Source organism: Saimiri boliviensis, chromosome 1, assembly GCF_048565385.1.
Source record: "Saimiri boliviensis isolate mSaiBol1 chromosome 1, mSaiBol1.pri, whole genome shotgun sequence".
Lineage (NCBI taxonomy): Eukaryota > Metazoa > Chordata > Mammalia > Primates > Cebidae > Saimiri > Saimiri boliviensis.
The window spans coordinates 265106367-265128012 of NC_133449.1; the positions used below are offsets into that span (position 1 = coordinate 265106367).

The 21646-nt window shown below is 44.4% G+C and overlaps 1 protein-coding gene across 2 annotated transcripts in view; it reads left to right on the forward strand.

Moving 5' to 3' along the window:
• Nucleotides 1–205: 205 nt before the first annotated feature.
• Nucleotides 206–21646, forward strand: part of NUP155 (nucleoporin 155) — an 89858-nt gene continuing 68417 nt past the window's right edge. The window contains exons 1-4 of one of the 2 annotated variants that reach the window (XM_039469892.2): nt 206–624; nt 7387–7524; nt 8221–8317; nt 16036–16106. In XM_039469892.2, coding sequence (XP_039325826.1) covers nt 468–624; nt 7387–7524; nt 8221–8317; nt 16036–16106 — 463 coding nt within the window. In that variant the 5' untranslated portion in view covers nt 206–467. Of the gene's footprint in view, nt 625–7386; nt 7525–8220; nt 8318–16035; nt 16107–21646 lie in introns of those variants that run through there. The other variant, XM_039469899.2, reaches the window with a different exon arrangement.

Below are 21646 nucleotides of genomic sequence, written 5' to 3' on the forward strand. Positions count from 1 at the left end.
CGCTTAAACGACCGGAACCAAAGCAGCCTCCTCAGCCAAGACACGACCTAGCTCCCACCTACCGTGTCCCTCCTCCCTCCTCCCTCCCCACCCCACCCCACCCCATCCCGCCCCTATCCTTCCCAGTTCCCTCCCCTTTACCCTTCCCTCCTTCCCTTCCGTAGATAACCAACCCTAATTTTCCCTTTCCACACGCCAAACCCCTCGACGCCCTCGAAAACATCAGCAGCCACCTCGCTCTACCCGCAACCTCTAGCCCTCTCCCAACAGCTTCCTCTTCCCAGGCCCAGAACGACGTCTTCCAGTTCCCCACCGGATGAACCGGAAGTGCGTCATGTCAAGGCGCGGAGGCGCTCGTTTGGCGCGCGCGCCGTAGGCAACGAGTTTAAACTAACTTCTTGGATTTTTTTTCTTGTTTCTCCTTGGTTTTTGACTTTTTCTGTACCCAGGTGTCTACGATTTTCGAGATGCCGTCTTCTTTGTTGGGCGCGGCGATGCCGGCCTCTACGTCGGCCGCAGCCCTACAGGAAGCTCTGGAAAATGCAGGACGTCTCATCGACCGTCAGTTGCAAGAGGACCGCATGTACCCGGACCTTTCTGAGCTGCTTATGGTGTCTGCCCCAAGTGAGTGATAGTGACCCTCCTTTCTCAGCCGAAAGGACTCTGGCCTGACTGCCTAATTTGCTCCTTATCCCCAGGGTTGGTCCCGACGAGGATTTCCTGAGATTTATGGCACTATTGGCTGCATTTTTTGGAGAAAATAAGCAAGCAGCTTATTTTCAGGTCTTTTCCTGTCCTCACTTTCTTCATTGTAGATACTTGAGAGGGCAAGAGTGAAGAGCAAGCTCCCAGTTGAAGCAGAAAGAGGCAAAGATCCAAACCTTAATGCGTTTCTCGCCGTTCTCAAGTGTTTATGGCTAAAGCCATAAGATAAGCATCTCCTGACCGAAGTCCCAAATTTGTTCATTTCTCCTATTCGCTCTGAGTAAATCGTAAGAGCAAACGACATTAATTTGGGAATTTAGCATGTTATCTTAAAGATACGCTTTATTGGGCCGGGCGCGGTGGCTCAAGCCTGTAATCCCAGCACTTTGGGAGGCCGAGGCGGATGGATCACGAGGTCGAGAGATCGAGACCATCCTGGTCAACATGGTGAAACCCCGTCTCTACTAAAAATACAAAAAATTAGCCGGGCATGGTGGCACGTGCCTGTAATCCCAGCCACTCAGGAGGCTGAGGCAGGAGAATTGCCTGAACCCAGGAGGCGGAGGTTGCGGTGAGCCGAGATCGCGCCATTGCACTCCAGCCTGGGTAACAAGAGCGAAACTCCGTCTCAAAAAAAAAAAAAAAAAAAAAAAAAAAAAGATACGCTTTATTATTTATTTATTTATTTATTTATGAGACAGAGCTTCGCTCTTGTCACCCAGGCTGGAGTGCAATGGCGCGATCTCGGCTCATTGCGACCTCCACCTCCCGGATTTAGGCGATTCTCCTGCGTCAGCCTCCCGAATAGCTGGGATTACAGGCGCCCGCCGCCACCATGCCCGGCTAATTTTTGTGTTTTTTATTTTTATTTTTGTCTTTACTTTTTTTTGTTGTTTTTTGTTTTTTTTTTTTTTGAGACGGAGTTTCGCTCTTGTTACCCAGGCTGGAGTGCAATGGCGCGATCTCGGCTCACCGCAACCTCCCCTCCTGGGCTCAGGCAATTCTCCTGCCTCAGCCTCCTACGTAGCTGGGATTACAGGCATGCACCACCACGCCCAGCTAGTTTTTTGTATTTTTAGTAGAGACGGGGTTTCACCATGTTGACCAGGATGGTCTCGATCTTTCGACCTCGTGATCCACCCGCCTCGGCCTCCCAAAGTGCTGGGATTACAGGCTTGAGCCACCGCGCCCGGCCTTTTTGTTTGTTTTTAATTTTTCTGTTTTTTAGTAGAGACGGAGTTTCACCGTGTTGGCCACACTGGTCACGAACTCCTGACCTCAAATGATCCACCCGCCTTGGCCTTCTAGAGTGCTGGGATTACAGGCATGAGCCACCGCACCCATCCAAGATACGCTTTATTGTATGTAGAGTTGTGTATTATGAAATGCTGCGAGATCTTAAAAGAACTACCAGTAGAATAAAGGAAGAGAACAGGGAAATCAGCAGTGCTTATGTACAGGGCGGAAAAGGCAGAGTATGTGTTGACAAAAGAGGTGACTGGAAAGTAATTCGTTTAATGGTTTTAAATTACAACCAGCTCCCTACAGCTTACAGAATTGCATCAGTTGCTCCAGGCATGGTGGGTTACAACTGTAATCCCAGCACTTTGGGAGGTCCAGATGGGTGGATCACAAGGTCAGGAGTTCGAGACCAGTCTGAACAACATGGAGAAACCCCCGTCTCTACTAAAATATAAAAAATTAGCTAGGCGTGGTGACACGCGCCTGTAATCCCAGCTACTCAGGATGCTGAGGCAGTAGAACCACTTGAACCCGGGAGGCGGAGGTTGCAGTGAGCCGAGATCGTGCCATTGCACTCCAGCCTGGGCAAAAGAGCAAACGCCGTCTCAAAAAAAAAAAAAAAAAAATTGCACTTAGGTCAGTTGCTAGAAAAAGTGACCCCTTTGTGAGATGGAATTGGAGAAAAGTAGAGAAGTGTAAGACAAAAGAGATTGTTGGTGAGCAAGAACCACAGTAATCTAAACAGGGTAATTTGTGTGCAGTGTAAACCAAGAACACTTCTGATTATTTATAAAAATTGTTGATAGATTTGTAATTGAAGAAATGATAGAAACAGCCGGGCGCCGTGGCTCATGCCTATAATCTCAGCACTTTGGGAGGCTGAGGCAGGCAGACCACCTGAGGTCGGGAGTTTGACACCAGCCTGACCAACATGGAGAACCCACATCTCTACTAAAAATACAAAATTAGCTGGGTGTGATGGCCTATGCCTGTAATCTCAGCTATTGGGGAGGCTGAGGCAGGAGAATTGCTTGAATCAGGAGGTGGAAGTTGTGATGAGCGAGATCACCGCCATTGCACTCCAGCCTGGGCAACAAGAGCGAAACTCCATCTCAAAAAAAAAAAAAAAAAAAAAAAAATTAATTATAGAAATAGTATTTGCTCTTTTTAGCTACTTAACAATGAGCGCATCTTACAAGAGCTGATTGGCCTATTAGGAACTGTCATCTTGAACAACGTTACTCACTTTAGCTGCCTTAGGTGTGAAAACAAGATACAAAATAGTGCGTACTCTCTGGTCATCCTCTTACATATCTTATGCCTTTACACACCCTCTTTCACCCAATCTCTTCCCCTTCTTTTCCATCAGATTCTTCACCCCTTGCTCTGATTACAGGTGAATTTAGCATGTTTTTTGAAAAAAGCCCCATCTTCAGGATTTTCTCAGGATTTTATTTTACTTTTATTGTTTCTGCAATGTTAATTCTTTGCCTGACAAGCTTCTTCCAGACTCCCTGTAAAGTGTTTAGTTTCTCTTTGTTTTTGTTTTTGTTTTTGTTTTTTTGAGACAGAGTATTGCTCTGTCACCAGACTGGAGTGCAGTGGTGCGATCTGAGCTCACTGCAACCTCTGCCTCCTGGGTTCAAGCCATTCCCCTGCCTCAGCCTCCATAGTAGCTAGGATTACAGTTGCATACCACCATGCCCCGCTAATTTTTGTATTTTTGAGTAGAGACAGGGTTTCACCATGCTGGCCAGGGTGGTCTGAATCTCTTGACCTTGTGACCCACCCGCCTCGGCTTCCCAAAGTGCTGGGATTGCAGGCATGAGCCACCTCGCCCAACCTGTTGTCTTTCTTTTTCTTGTTGGGTTTTTTTTTTTTTTTTTTTGAGACAGAGTTTCACTCTTGTTACTCAGGCTGGAGTGCAATGACGTGATCTCGGCTCACTGCAACCACCGCCTCCTGGGTTCAGGCAATTCTCCTGCCTCAACCTCCGGAGTAGCTGGGATTACAGGCACGCCCAGCTAATGTTTTGTATTTTTAGTAGAGATGGGGTTTCACCATGTTGACCAGGATGGTCTCGATCTCTTGACCTCGTGATCCACCTGCCTCGGCCACCCAAAGTGCTGGGATTACAGGCTTGAGCCACTGCGCCCGGCCTTTTTTTTTTTTTTTTTTTTTTTTTTTTGAGTCAGGATCTAGTTCTGTCACCAGGCTGGAGTACAGTGGCATGATCACAGCTCATTGCAGTCTCTTAACTCATGAGCTCAAGTGATCTTCTTGCCTTGGCCTCCCTGGTAGCTGGGACTGCAGGCGCCTGCCACCACACCCAGCTGATTTTTAATTTTTATGTGAGACGTAGTCTCACTCTGTTCACGTAACTGGTCTCGTTCCTGGCATCAAGCAGTCCTCCTGCCTCAGCCTTCCAAAGTGCTGATATTAGAGATGAGTCATGCTCTTGCCCTGAAATCTTTAACATTTCCATCCTCACTAAAGTTATTAATTCCTCCCTTTGGGTTCCCACTGCCATTTAACATGGTGATCTGCCCCTTTCAGCCTATTAAAGTTGTGTTTTAGGATTAAATGGGATGTCTGGACTTGCTTTATTTGTTTATTTATTTATTTTTGAGAGAGTGTCTCATTCTGTCACCCAGCCTGGAGTGCACTGGCATGAACTTGGCTCACTATAACCTTCACCTCCCAGGTTGAAGCGATTCTCCTGCCTCAGCCTCCCAAGTAGCTGGGATTACAGGCGTGCACCACCAGACCAGGCTAATTTTTCTGTTTTTAGTAGAGACAGGGTTTCACCAGGCTAATCTTGAACTCTTGACCTCATGTGATCCACCCATCTCAGCCTCCTGTGAGCCACCACACCCAGGCTGGATTTGCCTTAAAATGCATTCAACCCAGTAATCCCAGCACTTTGGGAGGCCAAAGTGAGCAGATCACTTGAGCTCAGGAGTTTGAGACAAGTCTGGGCAATATGGTGAAACCCGACCTCTTAAGAAAAAAATACAAAAATTATCTGGGCATGGTGGTATACACTTGCACCCCCAGCTAACTGGGAGGCTGATGTGGAAGGATCGCTTGAGACCGGGAGGTTGAGCCTACTGTGAGCTGTGATTGCGCCACTGCTCTCCAGTCTGGGCAACAGGGTGAGACTCTGCCTCAAAACAATGCTGTTTGGCTGGGTGCAGTTGTTTACACCTATAACCCCAGCAATTTGGGAGGCAGAGGTGGGTGGATCCCTTGAGGCCAGGAGTTTGAGACCAGCCTAGCCAACATGGTGAAATCCTGTCTCTAATAAAAATACAAAAATTAGCCAGGTGTGGTGGCACGCTCCTGTAGTGCAAGCTTCTTGGGAGGCTGAAGCAGTAGAGTTGCTTGAACCTGGGAGGTGGAGGTTGCAGTGAACCAAGATCACACCACTGCAGTCAAGCCTGGGTGACAGAGCGAGACTCTTTCTCAAAAAAACAAAAAAAAATGATAAAGCATGGTGTCGTGTGCCTCTAGTCCCAGCTACTTACGAGCCTGTGCTAGAGCACAGGAGACTGAGGTTGCCCTAAGCTGTGATTGCACAACTGCATTCCAACATAGGCAACAGAGTGAAATGCTGTCTCAAAAAAAGAAGATAAAAAAGAATTCGCTGGGGAAGGAGGGAACAGTGATAAAAATGAAACATGGTTGCGGATATTACTGGTTATTATTTAAGTTGGATAATCGGTACATAGGTATTGATTGTATTTTTCTCGTATATATTTTTTAAATTTCCATAATATACTTGAAGATTGTTTTGTGTGTCAATTTTCCTTGACATCTTTATACTTACCTGAAAAAGTTCCTGAGATAATTAGGTCATCAGTCAGGTTTTCCTCCCCAATAAGATATTGCTTGTGGGATATTATTTGTATTTCTGTTACTGGTCTGGAGGAGATATCTAAAGGGAGAAGACATGGATTTTAATCTATAAATGTTTATCTGGGAAAGGCAGTATTTTCCCCAGTCAGTATTTTGTTTGTGCATAGTCGTTTTACCTTTGAGCCCCAAAGCAGTTTTATATTTTCCCATTTCAGATTAGCAAAATGTTAGGAAAACACTAAATTATTATTTTTACATTTTTTTATTTTTAGTTTTTGTGGGTACGTAGTAGATACATGTATATTTGTGTGTGTGTGTGTGTGTGTGTGTGTGTGTGTGTATATATATGTTTTTTTTTTTTTTTTTTTTTTTTTTTTTCCCTGAGACAGTCTTGTTCTGTCACCCAGGCTGGAGTACAGTGGTGATAGCTCACTGCAGCCTCCGCCTCCTGATTTCAAGCAATTCTTCTGCCTCAGCCTCCCCAGTAGCTGGGATTTCAGGCGCCCGCCACTACGCCTGGCTAATTTTTTTGTAATTTTAGTGGAGACGGAGTTTCACCATATTGGCCAGGCTGGTCTTGAACTCCTAACTTCGTGATCCACCTGGCTTGGCCTCCCAAAGTGCTGAAATCACAGGCATTAGCCACTGCACCCAGCAGTGTATATATTTATGGGATGCATGAGATGTTTTGACATAGGCATGCAATGTGAAATAATTTTGACTTATCATGGAAAATGGAGTATCCCTCCTTTCAAGCATTTATCCTTTATGTTACAAACAATACAATTACATATATGCTTTTGTTTTTATTTATTCATTCATTTATTTATTTATTTTGAGACGGAGTCTCGCCCTGTCGCCTAGGCTGGAGTGCAGTGGCCTGATCTCAGCTCATTGAAACCTCCGCCTCCTGGGTTCAATTGATTCTCCTGCTGAGCCTCCTGAGTAGCAGGGATTATAGGCATCCACCATCATGCCTGACTTTTTTTTTTTTCCTAGTTGGAATTTGCTCTTGTTGCCTAGGCTGGAGTGCAATGGTGCAGTCTCGCTCACTGCAATCTCTGCCTCCTGAGTTCAAATGATTCTCCTGTCTCAGCCTACTCAGTAGCTGGAATTACAGGCATGCACCACCATGCCCAGCTAATTTTGTATTTTTAGTAGAGATGGGGTTTCTCCATGTTGGTCAGGCTGGTCTCGAACTCCCAACTTCAGTGATCCTCCCACCTTGGCCTTCCAAAGTGAGTGTTGGGATTATAGGCGTGAAACACCACCCAGCCACTGTTATTTTCAAATAACATTACGTTATCAAATTTAAACCTTTTCTTTGTTATAGAGCAAGTTTTTGTGAGAGGTGACCTTCCCTTCAGGTCTGAAACCAGTAACTATCCCTGCCTTAACAATGGAATATTTCAGGCCTACTTTGTGTGGGGTCAAAACTAGTATATCCTCTGTACCTTTGGAACCAGCGCACAAAAAAATTATGTGTGCTGGTTCCAAAGGTACAGAGAGGCACTCAGTCCTTTTATATGCCCAGTTGATGAACAGTATGTTATTATAAATACTTCATTTTCTTTTTTGTAGATAATCCCACTGTTTCTGGCATGTCAGATATGGATTATCCTTTGCAAGGACCTGGTTTGCTGTCCGTACCCAATCTTCCAGAGATCAGTTCCATCCGAAGAGTTCCTCTCCCACCTGAACTTGTTGAGCAGTTTGGACGTATCCTATTACTTTGTATTTAAGTATTTAAAAAATGTTAACATTGGTATTTTCTTTTTTTTTTTTTTTGAGACGGAGTTTCACTCTTGTTACCCAGGCTGGAGTGCAATGGCGCGATCTCGGCTCACCGCAACCTCCGCCTCCTGGGTTCAGGCAGTTCTCCTGCCTCAGCCTCCTGAGTAGCTGGGATTACAGGCACGTGCCACCATGCCCAGCTAATTTTTTGTATCTTTAGTAGAGACGGGGTTTCACCATGTTGACCAGGATGGTCTCGATCTCTCGACCTCGTGATCCTCCCGCCTCAGCCTCCCAAAGTGCTGGGATTACAGGCTTGAGCCACCGCGCCCGGCAACATTGGTATTTTCATTGTTATATGTTTAATTAGTGTGTTATATGTATGTTCATTTAAGGGTGTTATTTAAAATATGTTAAAGTATATGTGTTCTGTGTTTAATTAGAGTGTTATATAAGGGTTTTATTTAAAATATGTTAAAGTATATTCTATGTTTAATTGGTGTGTTATATATGTTCATTTAAGGGTTTTATTTAAAATATGTTAAAGTATATGGGTTCTTTGTTGTATTAAAGAGTGGACACGTTGTGATTTTTTACATAAATGTTAAGTCAAAAGCTATTGAAACAAGTTTAAGAAAAATAAGATTCAACTCTGTCTGCCTTACATCTATGCCACCTCAGATATGCAGTGTAACTGCATGATGGGTGTGTTCCCTCCTATCAGCAGAGCTTGGCTCACAATTGACAGTGATATATTCATGTGGAACTATGAAGATGGGTATGTATTTAAGGCTGGTTTGCTTTAAGTGTGATAAGAATTTATATAAACTTTACTGTAGCTAGTGTTCTCATTAGAAGCTGCTTGGTTTATCTTTCATTCATCTAGCCTTTGGGTCAATGGTTTTTAGTATGCATATCAATTATCTGGGGATGTTCAAATGTGGATTCTGTTTTGGTAGTCCTGAGTGAGGCCCAAGGGTCTGCATTTGTAACAAGCTGCCAGCTGCTGCTGCTGGTGTATATGCCATTCCTGAGTCGCACGAGTCCAGGTCCCAAGCTCTTAGCCTGTAGTAAAAATGGTATGTTGGCAATTCATTAAGAGATGATTGGACATTTTTAAAGACTTCTGTTTTCCTACCTTTTTGGGGTTTTTTTGAGCTGGAGAGTGTTGCTTTGTCTCCAGGCTGGAGTGCAGTGGTGCAATCTCGGCTCGCTGCAACCTCTGCCTCCTGGGTTTAAGTGCTTCTTCTGCCTCACCCTCCCCAGTAGCTGAGATTACAGGAATGCACCACCACACCTGGCTAATTTTTTTTTTTTTTGAGACGGAGTTTCACTTTTGTTACCCAGGCTGGAGTGCAATGACGCGATCTCGGCTCACCGCAACCTCCGCCTCCTGGGTTCAGGCAATTCTCCTGCCTCAGCCTCCTGAGTAGCTGGGATTACAGGCACGCGCCACCATGCCCAGCTAATTTTTTCGTATTTTTAGTAGAGACGGGGTTTCACCATGTTGACCAGGATGGTCTCGATCTGTTGACCTTGTGATCCACCCGCCTCGGCCTCCCAAAGTGCTGGGATTACAGGCTTGAGCCACCGCGCCCGGCTAATTTTTGTATTTTTAGTAGAGACGGGGTTTCACCATAGTGGCCAAGCAGGTCTCAGATTTCTGACTTCATGAACCACTTGCTTTGGCCTCCCAAAGCATTGAGATTATGGGGATGAGCCACCGCACGCAGCCCTTTTCTTGCATTTCTATGGAGTAGGCATCTGATATTTATTTTGTTATCATTTTGTGATTTTGACCTGTGTGTAAATTGTTATGTATAGAAATTATTCTGAGTGAAAGCCTAAGGTACTTTTGCTTAAATAGAGCATATTGGTTTGGTGATCTCCCTCTTGACTTTTTAGAGACAAGATTTTGTTTTACTTCCAGCTGTTCATTATATTATCTGTAGAAGAGGTAATGGCATAACCATAGGAAGGCCCATATAATTAAGATGTTACTCTTGCTCCTCTGTAATTAAACATCTTTTTAGGTGCACACATGCATTTAAAAAACACTGTATCAGTCGGGTGTGTTGGCTCATGCCTGTAATCCCAGCACTTTGGGAGACCGAGGTGAGCAGATTACCTGAAGATACGAGTGTGAGACCAGCCTGGCCAATAAGGCAAAACCCCATCTCTACTAAAAATACGGAAATTAGCTAGGTGTGGTGGTGCATGCGTATAGTACCACCCACTCTGGAGGCTGAGGCAGAAGAATTACTTGAACCTGGGCAGTAGAGGTTGTAGTGAGCCAAGATCACACCACTACACTCCAGCCTGAGTGATACAGCAAGACTCAGTCTCAAAAATAAAAAAAAATCGTTGAAAGAAAATTGAAGCTAAATGACAGCTTAATACCTATGGCTTAAAACGAAACATTGTTTTTCTACTAGAAGTTTTCATGGCAGTTTTTCTTGTTGAAATGTAATAGTTGTAATAGCAGTGATGTATGGTTGTGATTATTTTTTTATTTTTTATTTTTTTAGAGGCAGAGTTTCGCCATGTTGGGCAGGCTGGTCTGGAACTCCTGACCTCAGGTGATCCACCCACCTTGGCCTCCCAAAGTGCTGGGATTATACTAGTGAGCCACCGTGCCCAGCCTGGCTGTGATTATTTTTCATGTATCCTGAATGTTCCTCACTTTGTTACGTTACTATAACATATTCATTTTTATGTTAAATAATAGAAACTTTTTGCTTAAGAATGTATCTTTCCAAGAGAAGTCAATGCAAAAAAATTACAAAACAGACAAATGTGAGAATAATTATTTTCTGTAAAACATGTTTTAGCCGGGCGCAGTGGCTCAGCTACTTGGACGGCTGAGACAGGAGAATCGCTTGAACCCAGGAGGCGGAGGTTGCAATGAGCCGAGATCGCGCCATTGCACTCCAGCCTGGGTAACAAGAGCGAAACTCCGTCTCAAAAAAAAAAAACATGTTTTTGGGCTGGGCACGGTGGCTCAAGCCTGTAATCCCAGCACTTTGGGAGGATGAGGCGGGGGGATCACAAGGTCAAGAGATCGAGACCATCCTGGTCAACATGGTGAAACCCCGTCTCTACTAAAATTACAAAAAATTAGCTGGGCATGGTGGCGAGTGCCTGTAATCCCAGCTACTGAGGAGGCTGAGGCAGGAGAATTGCCTGAACCCAGGAGGCGGAGGTTGCGGTGAGCCGAGATCATGCCATTGCACTCCAGCCTGGGTAATGTGCGAAACTCCATCTCAAAAACAAAACAAAAAAAAAACCACACATGTTTTTGGTCAGGTGCGCTGGCTCTTGCCTGTAATCCCAGCACTTTGGGAGGCCGAAGTGGGTGGATCACAAGGTCAGGAGTTCGAGACCAGCCTGGCGGCGAACATGGTGAAACTCTGTCTCTACTAAAAAAAATTAGCCAATTACAAGCACCCACCAACATCCCTGGTTGATTTTTGTAATTTTAGCAAATACGGGGTTTCACTCATTCATGAGGGCATGCCTCCATGACCTAAAAACCTTTCAAAGGCCCCACCTACAAATACTATCACATTAGGAGTTAGGATTTAACATGAATTTTACGAGGATACACATATTTGATGCATAGTAGTATGTGTTCATTTAAAGAAAAATTATTTGAAGATTGTACTTATTAAAAAAAAATCAAGGCACAAGTTATAAGTCTACAAATTCAACTTTGTAGAATTTATACATAGTTTAAATGTTCAGTTGGCTTTCTATTAGAAATCCTAATTCCATCTGGATGATGAAAATGTAATCTTGGGTCATTTTATTTGTGCTCTAACCCCCAACTTTCTCAGCATTTGGATCATGGTTTCAAGAGACCGTGCCAATTATCAAAGGGCCCTGTGGGATGCCATGATGTAGGAGGATGGGGAATCCTAGTCCACATAAGATGCCATTTAGCTATTCTGCCCTGTGTGGGTGGTCCTTTCAGGATAATTGGAAGCTTTCTTGAAAGTCTGGATCTTATTTTTTTCTTGGTATTTATTCTGCTTCATGTTCTCTGAGCTTCTTAGAACTTTTAGTTTGATGTCTTCCTTTATTTTTCAAATTTTTTTCGGCTGTTATGTTTATTTTTCTCTCTCTTTTGTTTTCTGTTCAGCCATTTTCTTGTTTTTGAAACAAGAAAATGTTTTGTTTTTTGTTTTTTTTCCCCCCAAGATGGAGTTTTGCTCTGTTGCCAGGCTAGAATGCAGTGGATGAAGTTGGTTCACTGCAACCTCCCCCTCCTGGGTTCAAGCACTCCTCCTGCCTCAGCCTCTAGAGTAGCTGGGACTACAGGCGCATACCACCACGCCTGGCTAATTCTTGTATTTTTTTTTTTTTTTTTTTGAGACGGAGTTTCGCTCTTGTTACCCAGGCTGGAGTGCAATGGCGCGATCTCGGCTCACCGCAACCTCCGCCTCCTGGGTTCAGGCAATTCTCCTGCCTCAGCCTCGTGAGTAGCTGGGATTACAGGCACGCGCCACCATGCCCAGCTGATTTTTTGTATTTTTAGTAGAGACGGGGTTTCACCATGTCGACCAGGATGGTCTCGAACTCTCGACCTTGTGATCCACCCGCCTCAGCCTCCCAAAGTGCTGGGATTACAGGCTTGAGCCACCGCGCCCGGCAATTCTTGTATTTTTATTAGAGATAGGGTTTTACCATGTTAACCAGGCTGATCTTGAACTCCTGGCCTCAAGTGATTTGCCCTGCTTGGCCTCCCAAAGTGCTGAATTACAGGTATGAGCCACTGCGCCTGGCCCAGCCTTTATGTTTAAATTCTCTGATATGTTTTCTTTGTTCTGAGATTTCAGCTATACTTTTGTTACACTGTTTGATATTACCTCATTTTGGATGCTCCATTCTTTTTTTGTTTTTCTGCTTTCTCTCTCTCTCTCTTTCTGTTTTCTTTCTTTTTTTTTTTTTCTTTTGGAGACGGAGCCTCACTCTGTCACCCTGGAGTGCAATGGCACTATCTCAGCTCACTACAACCTGTGCCTCCCGGGTTCAAGCAATTTTCCTGTCTCAGCCTCCTAAGTAGGTGGGATTACAGGCATGTGCCACAATGCCTAGCTAATTTTTGTATGTTTAGTAGAAACGGGGTTTCACCATGTTGGCCAGGCTGGTCTCAAACTCCTGACCTAATAATCCACCTACCTTAGCTTCCCAAAGTGCTGGGATTACAGACATGAGCCATCCCACACCCAGCCTCACTGGCTTCTTATAATTTTTATCTCTCTGTTGAAATGCTTTACCTGCTTTGTTTTGTTTTTTGTCTTATTTCTATTTTTTCGAAATGGAGTCTCAGTCTGTTGCACAGGCTCAAGTGCAGTGGCGTCATCTCAGCTCACTGCAACCTCCACTTCCCAGGTTCCCAGGTTCGAGTGATTATTATGCCTCAGCCTCTGAAGTAGTTGGGATTTCAGGCCTGTGCCACCAAGCCTGGCTAATTTTTCCTATTTTTTGTAGATACAGGTTATCACTGTGTTGGCCAGGCTGGTCTTGAACTCCTGGCCTCAGATGATCTACCTGTCTTGGCCTCCGAACTTTACTTATTCCAACATGTCATCAATTAGATAATTTTTCCTATGTAAAACCTATATACATAGTTCATAGTTACTTTAAATTTCTTGTCTGATAGTTTGGATTTATAGCTGAGTCTGGTTCTATTGATCACTTTGTGTCTTGACAGTGGGGTTTTTTTCCTTGCTATTTTGTGTCTCATAATTTCTTATTGAAAGCCAGAAATCATGTATAAGATGGTAGATACTGTAAGTAAGTAGCAAGTAGCATTTATTCTTAGAAATGGGCATGTCTCGCCCGGGCACAGTGGCTCACGCCTATAATCCCAGCACTTTGGGAGGCCGAGGCGGGTGGATCACGAGGTCAGGAGTTCAAGACCTGGCCAAGATGTTGAAACCCCGTCTCTACTAAAAGTATGAAAATTAGCTGGGCGTGGTGGCATGCACCTATAATCCTAGCTACTGGGGAGGCTGTGGCAAGAGAATTGCTTGAACCTGGGAGACGGAGGTTGCAGTGAGCCGAGATTGTGCCATTGCACTGCAGCCTGGGTGGCAGAGTGAGACTCCATCTCAAAAAAAACAAAAAACAAAAATGGGCATGTCTCTTCCTTTGCTAAGGTATAGCAGATCTATTCCCCCTCCCCCCGACAGAGTCTTGCTCTCCCGAGCAGGACGGAGTGCAATGACGTGATCTCCGCTTACTGTAACCTCCACCTCCCAGGTTGAAACGATTCTTCTGCCTCAGCCTCTGGAGTAGCTGGGACTACAGGCTCCCATCACCACGCGTGGATAATTTTTTGTATTTTTAGTAGAGATGGGGTTTCACCATGTTGGCCAGGCTTGTTTGAAACTTCTGACTTCAGGTGATCCGCCTGCCTCTGCCTCCTGAAGTGCTGGGATTACAGCCGTGAGCCACCACAATGACCAGTGGATCTTTATTATACAAGAAGTTTTCTTTTTCCAGGTCAGGACTTGAGCTGAATTTGTTGCTATAGTTACCCTCAGCACTGCAGATTTCAATTCCTTTAAAATTATCTTGTACTTAGGGTACAAGTTGGTTTACTGGAGATTTTTTTCTCAGTGTTCCTCTTACATACTTAAACTTAGGCTTTTCCTGTGATTCCATCCTTCTAAGATGGTCCTCTTCATACTTTTGCCCCTGCCCCAGCAGTAGATTGATAACTACTTGATATTTGCAGCCCAGTTGGGGAGGAGCATTTTATATTTTTTGTATATCCCTACTTTTCTAGTTCATGCTTAGCCATAAGCAGGTCTGGGTCTCTGGGTCTTGAAACTGAAACAGTTTTGGTTGCTTGTTTTTTCATTATATATTACATATACATATAAATTTTTCATAGAGACCAAGTCTCATTATATTGCCCAGGATCTTGAACTCCTGGGCTCCTGCCTCAGCCTCCCAAAGTGCTGAGATTACAGACATGAGCTACCTCTCCCAGTCTTTTTATTATATTCTGTATCTAAATTTATTTATCTAATAAAGAGCATTCAGGAGTTCAAGACCAGCCTTGGCAATATGACCAAACCTTGTCTCTCTCTCTCTCTCTTTTTTTTTTTTTTTTTTTTGAGACGGAGTTTCGCTGTTGTTACCCAGGCTGGAGTGCAATGGCACAATCTTGGCTCATCGCAACCTCCGCCTCCTGGGTTCAAGCAATTCTCCTGCCTCAGCCTCCCGAGCAGCTGGGATTACAGGCACGCACCACCATGCCCGGCTAATTTTTGTATTTTTAGTAGAGACGGGGTTTCACCTTGCTGACCAAGATGGTCTCGATCTCTTGACCTCGTGATCCACCCGCCTCGGCTTCCCAAAGTGCTGGGATTACAGGCGTGAGCCACCGCGCCCGGCTCTTTTTTTTTTTTTGTTTTGTGACAGTGTCTTAATCCATCGCCCAGGCTGGAGTTCAATGGTGCACTCTCGGCTCACTGCAACCTCTGCCTACCAGGTTCAAGTGATTCTCCTGCTTCAGCCTCCTGAGTAGCTGGGATTATGGACACGTACCAGCACACCCGGCTAATTTTTGTATTTTTAGTAGAGATAGGATTTCACCAGTCTGAAACTCCTGACCTTGTGATCCACCCAACTGGGCTTCCCAAAGTGTTGGGATTACAGGCATGAGCCACTATGCCTGGCCACCAAACCTTGTCTCTATAAAAAATACAAAAATTAGCTAGGTGTGTGGTGGAGATTGCAGTGAGCCAAGATTGTGCCACTGCACTTCAGCCTGGGTGACAGAGCTGGACACTGTCTCAGAAATAATAGTAATCATAATAATAAAGAGCACTATAAGATAATATTTTGTTTTGTTTTGTTTTGTTTTGAGACGGAGTTTCGCTCTTGTTACCCAGGCTGGAGTGCAATGGCACGATCTCGGCTCACTGCAACCTCCGCCTCCTGGGTTCAGGCAATTCTCCTGCCTCAGCCTCCTGAGTAGCTGGGATTACAGGCATGCGCCACCATGCCCAGCTAAATTTTTGTATTTTTAGTAGAGACGGGGTTTCACCATGTTGACCAGGATGGTCTCAATCTTTTGACCTCGTGATCCACCCGCCTTGGCCTCCCAAAGTGCTGGGATTACAGGCTTGAGCCACCGCGCCCGGCCAATAATATTTTGTTTTCTTTCCTTCTTTTATTTTTTTGAGACAGGGTCTCACTTTGTCACCCAGGCTGGAGTACAGTGTCATGATCACTACTCACTGCAGCCTCAACCTCCCAGGCTATACAATCCTCCTACCTCATGCCCCTATGCCTGGCTGATTTTTTGTTTGTGTTTTGTAGAAACAGAGTCTCACTTTGTTGCCCAGGCTAGTCTCGAACTTTTGGTCTCATTCAGTCCTCCCACCTCAGACTCCCAAAGTACTGGGATTAAAGACGTGAGCCACCACATCCGGTTTGCTTTATATGTATAACATCTTTTTCTTCATTTATTGACAGAGGAGACCTTGCCTATTTTGATGGACTTAGTGAGACTATTCTTGCTGTGGGGCTTGTGAAACCAAAAGCTGGTAAGAAATAAAACTATAAGGAAGAGATTATGTTTGTATAGTTAGACTCCAAACGGTATAGACCTGAACAACACCACACTGATTTTTTGTTTTTTTTTTTTCTTTGAGACGGAGTTTTACTTGTTGCCCAGGCTGGAGTGCATGGCGCAATCTTGGCTCGGCGCAATCTTGGCTCGGTGCAATCTTGGCTCACCGCAATCTCCGCCTCCTGCTTTCAAGCGATTCTCCTGTCTCAGCCTCCTGAGTAGCTGGGATTACAGCCATGCACCACCATGCCTGGCTAATTTTGTATTTTTAGTAGAGATGGGGTTTCTCCATGTTGGTCAGGCTGGTCATGAACTCCTGACCTCAGGTGATCGGCCCACCTAGAGCTCCCAAAGTGCTGGGATTACAGGTGTCAGCCACCGCACCCAACCTTTTCCTTTTTGAAACTGAGTCTCGCTGTGTCTCCTAGGCTGGAGTGCAGAGGCGCAGTCTTGGCTCACTACAACCTCCACCTCCTAGGTTTAAGCAGTTCTGCCTCAGCCTCCTAAGTAGCTGGGATTACAGGTGTGTACCACCATGCCCAGCTAATTTTTGTATTTTTAGTAGAGATGGAGTTTCGCCATCTTGGCCAGGCTGGTCTCGAACTCGTGACCTCATGTGATCCACCTGCCTCGGCCTTTCAAAGTGCTGGAATTACAGATGTGAGACACCGTGCCCAGCTGACAACACACTTTTTTAAGCAGTTGTAGTTTCCACTGAAGTTGTATTTGAATTCTAATTAGAAATATGTCGAGTGACTTCTTTTTCTTTTTTGAGACGGAGTCTCACTCTGTTGTCCAGGCTGGAGTGCAGTGGCATGATCTCGGCTCACTGCAACCTCCACGTCTTGGGTTCAAGTGATTCTCCTGCCTCAGCCTCCTGAGTAGCTGGGACTAGAGGCGTACACCACCACACCCAGCTAATTTTTATATTTTTAGTAGAGACAGGGTTTCACCGTGTTAACCAGGATGGTCTTGATTTCCTGACCTCATGATACACCCGCCTCGGCCTCCCAAAGTTCTGGGATTACAGGTGTGAGCCACCGCACCTGGCTGTAAAGTGACTATTAATATTTAACTGTTTTCTTACTTTAATGGCATAAGTGACACTGCCTTTAAAAATGTTAAACTATGATTCATGAATTTTATTTTACTTTCTTGATACACCTGAAAGTTTTACACTATAGATTTTTCATTGATTGCTGAATAATGTTAAGAAAAAATTTTGTATCTGTATTTTATTAGTCTTTTGTTTGTTTGTTTGTTGTTTTGAGCTAAGATCCTTACTCCATCACCTAGGCTGGAATGCAGTGGCGTGATCATTGCTCACTATAGCTTCAACCTCCAAGGCTCAGGTGATCCTCCCACTTTAGCCTCCCAAGTAGCTGGGACTACAGTTATGCGCTATCACACCCAGCTAATTTTTGGTATTTTTTTTTTGGTAGAGATGGGGTTTTGCCATGTTGCCTAGGCCGGACTTGAACTCCAGGGCTCAAGCAATCTACCCACCTCAGGGATGCTGGGATTATACTTGGGAGCCGCTGCACTGGCCATTTTTTTAGTCTTTTTTTTTTTTTTTTTGAGATACAGTCTCGCTCTGTTGCCTAGGTTGGAGTGCAGTAGTGTGATCTCCACTCACTGCAGCCTCCGCCTCCCAAGTAACTAGGATTACACACATGTACCCCAATGCCCGGCTAATTTATCTTTTATTTTATTTTATTTTTTGAGATGGAGTCTTGCTCTGTCACCAGGCTGGATTGTGCTGTGGCACAATCTCGGCTCACTGCAACTTCTAACTCTCTGTTTCAAGTGATTCTCCTACCTCAGCCTCCCAAGTAGCTGGGATTATAGGCACATGCCACCATACCCAGCTAATTTTGTATTTTTAGTAGAGATGGTGTTTCACCATGTTGGCCAGGATGGTCTCCATCTCCTGACCTTATGATCTTCCCGCCTTACCCTCCCAAAGGGCTAGGATTACAGACATGAGCCACTCTGCCTGGTCCCAGCTAATTTATATATTTTTTGTAGAGACAGAATTTTACCAACTTGGCTAGGCTGGTTTCGAACTCTTGACCTCAGGTGACTGGCCTACCTTAGTTTCCCAAAGTGCTGGGATTACAGGCGTGAGCCACCACACCCTGGGCATAGTCTTGATAGCCCATGGAAGTGAGAACAGAGTTCAGAGTAAATCTTGGAGACATCACAAGCATTGTTTGACTTACTCTTTACACCTCATAATGCCAAATCTCTCATCAGAGTTACTGAGAAGGATGATTGATGTAAATTTAAAATACATCCTTTAAATATATCTTGTTTTTTTTCTTTTTTTGATACAGAGTGCCACTCTGTCTCCCAGGCTAGAATACAGTGGACCTCGGTGCTCACTGCATGCAACCTCTGCCTCCTGGGTTCAAGTGATTCTCCTGCCTCAGCCTTCCAAGTAGCTAGAATTACAGGCATGCACCACCATGCCCAGCTAATTTTTGTATTTTTAGTAGCATGTGGTTTCGCAATGTTGGCCAGGCTGGTGTTAAACACCTGGACTCAAGTAATCTGTCCACCTTGGCCTCTCAAAGTGTTGGGATTACAGGCATGAACCACTGTATAGCCAAATGTACCTTTCTGTGGGAGGAAAAAATAGACAAAAAAATCTTTCTTGTAAGGCCTAAGTAAAAATTTTTAAGATTATGGCCATTTTGAAATTATAGATATTTAGTTAAGTAAAAATAGACGATGGAATCTCGCTCTGTCACCCAGGCTGAAGTGCAATGGCATGATCTCGGCTCACTGCAACCTCTGCCTCCAAGGTTCAAGTGATTCTCTTGCCTCAACCTCCTGAGTTGCTGGGATTACAGGCACCTGCCACCACACCCAGCTAATTTTTTTATTTTTAGTAGAGATGGGGTTTCACCATGTTGGTCAGGCTGGTCTTGAACTCCTGACCTCAGGTGATCCACCTACTTCAACCTCCAAAAGTGCTGAGATTACAGGCGTGAGCCACCACCCCTGACCAAAACAGACATTTTATACACTATTTACTTGCATTGAAAATGTATTTTCAGGATCACACACACATAAAAAAGAAAATGTATTTTCAGGCCAGGTGTAGTGGTTCACGACTGTTATCCCAGCACTCTAGGAAGCTGAGGCAAGCAGATTGCTTGAATCTGAGATTTCAAGACCAGCCTGGACGATATGGTGATACCCTGTCTCTACAAAAAATACAAAACTTAGCCCGAAATGGTGGTGCCTGCCTGTAGTCTCACTTATTCATGAGACTGCGGCAGGAGGATTGCTCAAGCATACGAGGACAAGGCTGTAGTAAGCCTTGATTACGCCACTGCACTCCAGCCTGGAGAGCAGAGCAAGATTGTCTCAAAAATCAAAAGAAAAAAGAAGCAAATGTATTTCCATAGAGTCTAAAAGAGATGCATAAATGTATAAATATTGCTCTATACTCTTATCAATATTCTAACCTTTGGTCTAATTTTATTTCCCAAAGTTATCTAGGTTTTATTTACATTTCAAAATGAAATCTGTTATGTATATATTTTAATCGTGGTAAAATACACATGATACAAACTTTGCCATCTTTTTCTTTTTCTGGTTTTTTATTTTTATTTTTTTGAGACGGACTCTCACTCTGTTGCCCAGGCTGGAGTGCTGTGGCGTGATCTCGGCTTACTTCACTTCAACCTCCGCCCGCCAGGTTCAAGCAATTCTGCCTCAGCCTCCCTAGTAGCTGGGACTACAGATGCATGCCACCACGCCCAGCTGATTTTTGTATTTTTAGTAGAAACGGGGTTTCACCAGGTTGGCCAGGCTGGTCTCAAACTCCTGACCTCATGATCTGCCTGCCTCGGCCTCCCAAAGTGCTGGGATCATAGGCGTGAGCCATGGCGCCCAGCCAACTTTGCCATCTTAACTGTTTTTAAGCCTACACTTCAGTGGTATTAAGTCCATTCACATTGTGTAACCTTCACCACCATCTATATCTAGAACTCCATGTATCTTGTAAAATGGAAACTGTATCTATTAACTAAAAACTCCTGTTTCTCCTTCCTTCAGCCCTTTGGCAGCAACCATTCTCCTTTATGTCTGTGTAAATTTGACTATTCTAGGTTTCCTTATATATATAAATGGACTCATATGGTACTGGTTTATTTAATTTAACCTATGTCCTCAAGGTTCTTCTGCATTATAGCATGCATCAGAACTTTCTTACTTTTTTTTTTTTTTTTTTTTTTTGAGATGGAGTTTCGCTCTTGTTAACCCAGGCTGGAGTGCAATGGCACGATCTCGGCTCACCGCAACCTCCGCCTCCTGGGTTCAGGCAATTCTCCTGCCTCAGCCTCCTGAGTAGCTGGGATTACAGGCACACACCACCATGCCCAGCTAATTTTTTGTATTTTTAGTAGAGACGGGGTTTCACCATGTTGACCAGGCTGGTCTCGATCTCTTGACCTCGTGATCCACCCGCCTCGGCCTCCCAAAGTGCTGGGATTACAGGCTTGAGCCACCGCGCCCGGCTAACTTTCTTACTTTTTAAGGCTCAGCATGTATATTCCATTTTGTGTGTGTGTGTGTGTGTGTGTGTGTGTGTGTGTGTGTGTGTGTGTGTGTCTTTGTCTTTTATTTGAGACAGTGGTTTGCTCTTCTTGCCCAGGCTGGAGTGCAATGGAGCGATCTCGCCTCACCGCGACGTCTGCCTTCTGGGTTGTCAAGCAATTCTCCTGCCTCAGCCTCCCAAGTAGCTGGGACTACAGGTGTACACCACCACACCCAGCTAATTTTTTTTTTGTATTTTTAGTAGAGACGGGGTTTCACCATGTTGACCAAGATGGTCTTGATCCACCCACCTCGGCCAACCAAAGTGCTGGGATTAACAGTCATGAGCCACCGCGCCTGGCCTTTATGAAATTTTTTTAATCCATCTATTGATGGACACGTGGATTTTGTTTTCATCTTTTAGTTATTGTGAATAATGCTTCTAGGAACATGGATATACAAATGTAAATCTTGATATTTTAATAAATTTAAACTATTTTGTAATAGAATACTTTTAAAATAGCATTCAATACTGAAGTGATTGTTTTCTAAGGTGATTCTTTTCTGCTTCTATTTACTTTTTTTCTTTTCAATTTCTTGATGACATTCAAAATATACTTATTTAAATAATCATACATAGTAATATTTTAACATCAGAATTGATTAAACTGGATCCAGACTTTTTTTTCTTTTTTCTTTTTTTTTTTTTTGAGACGGAGTTTCACTCTTGTTACCCAGGATGGAGTGCAATGGCGCGATCTCGGCTCACCACAACCTCCGCCTCCCGGGTTCAGGCAATTCTCCTGCCTCAGCCTCCTGAGTAGCTGGGATTACAGGCATGTGCCACCATGCCCAGCTAATTTTTTGTATTTTTAGTAGAGACGGGGTTTCACCATGTTGACCAAGACGGTCTCGATCTCTTGACCTCGTGATCCACCCGCCTCGGCCTCCCAAAGTGCTGGGATT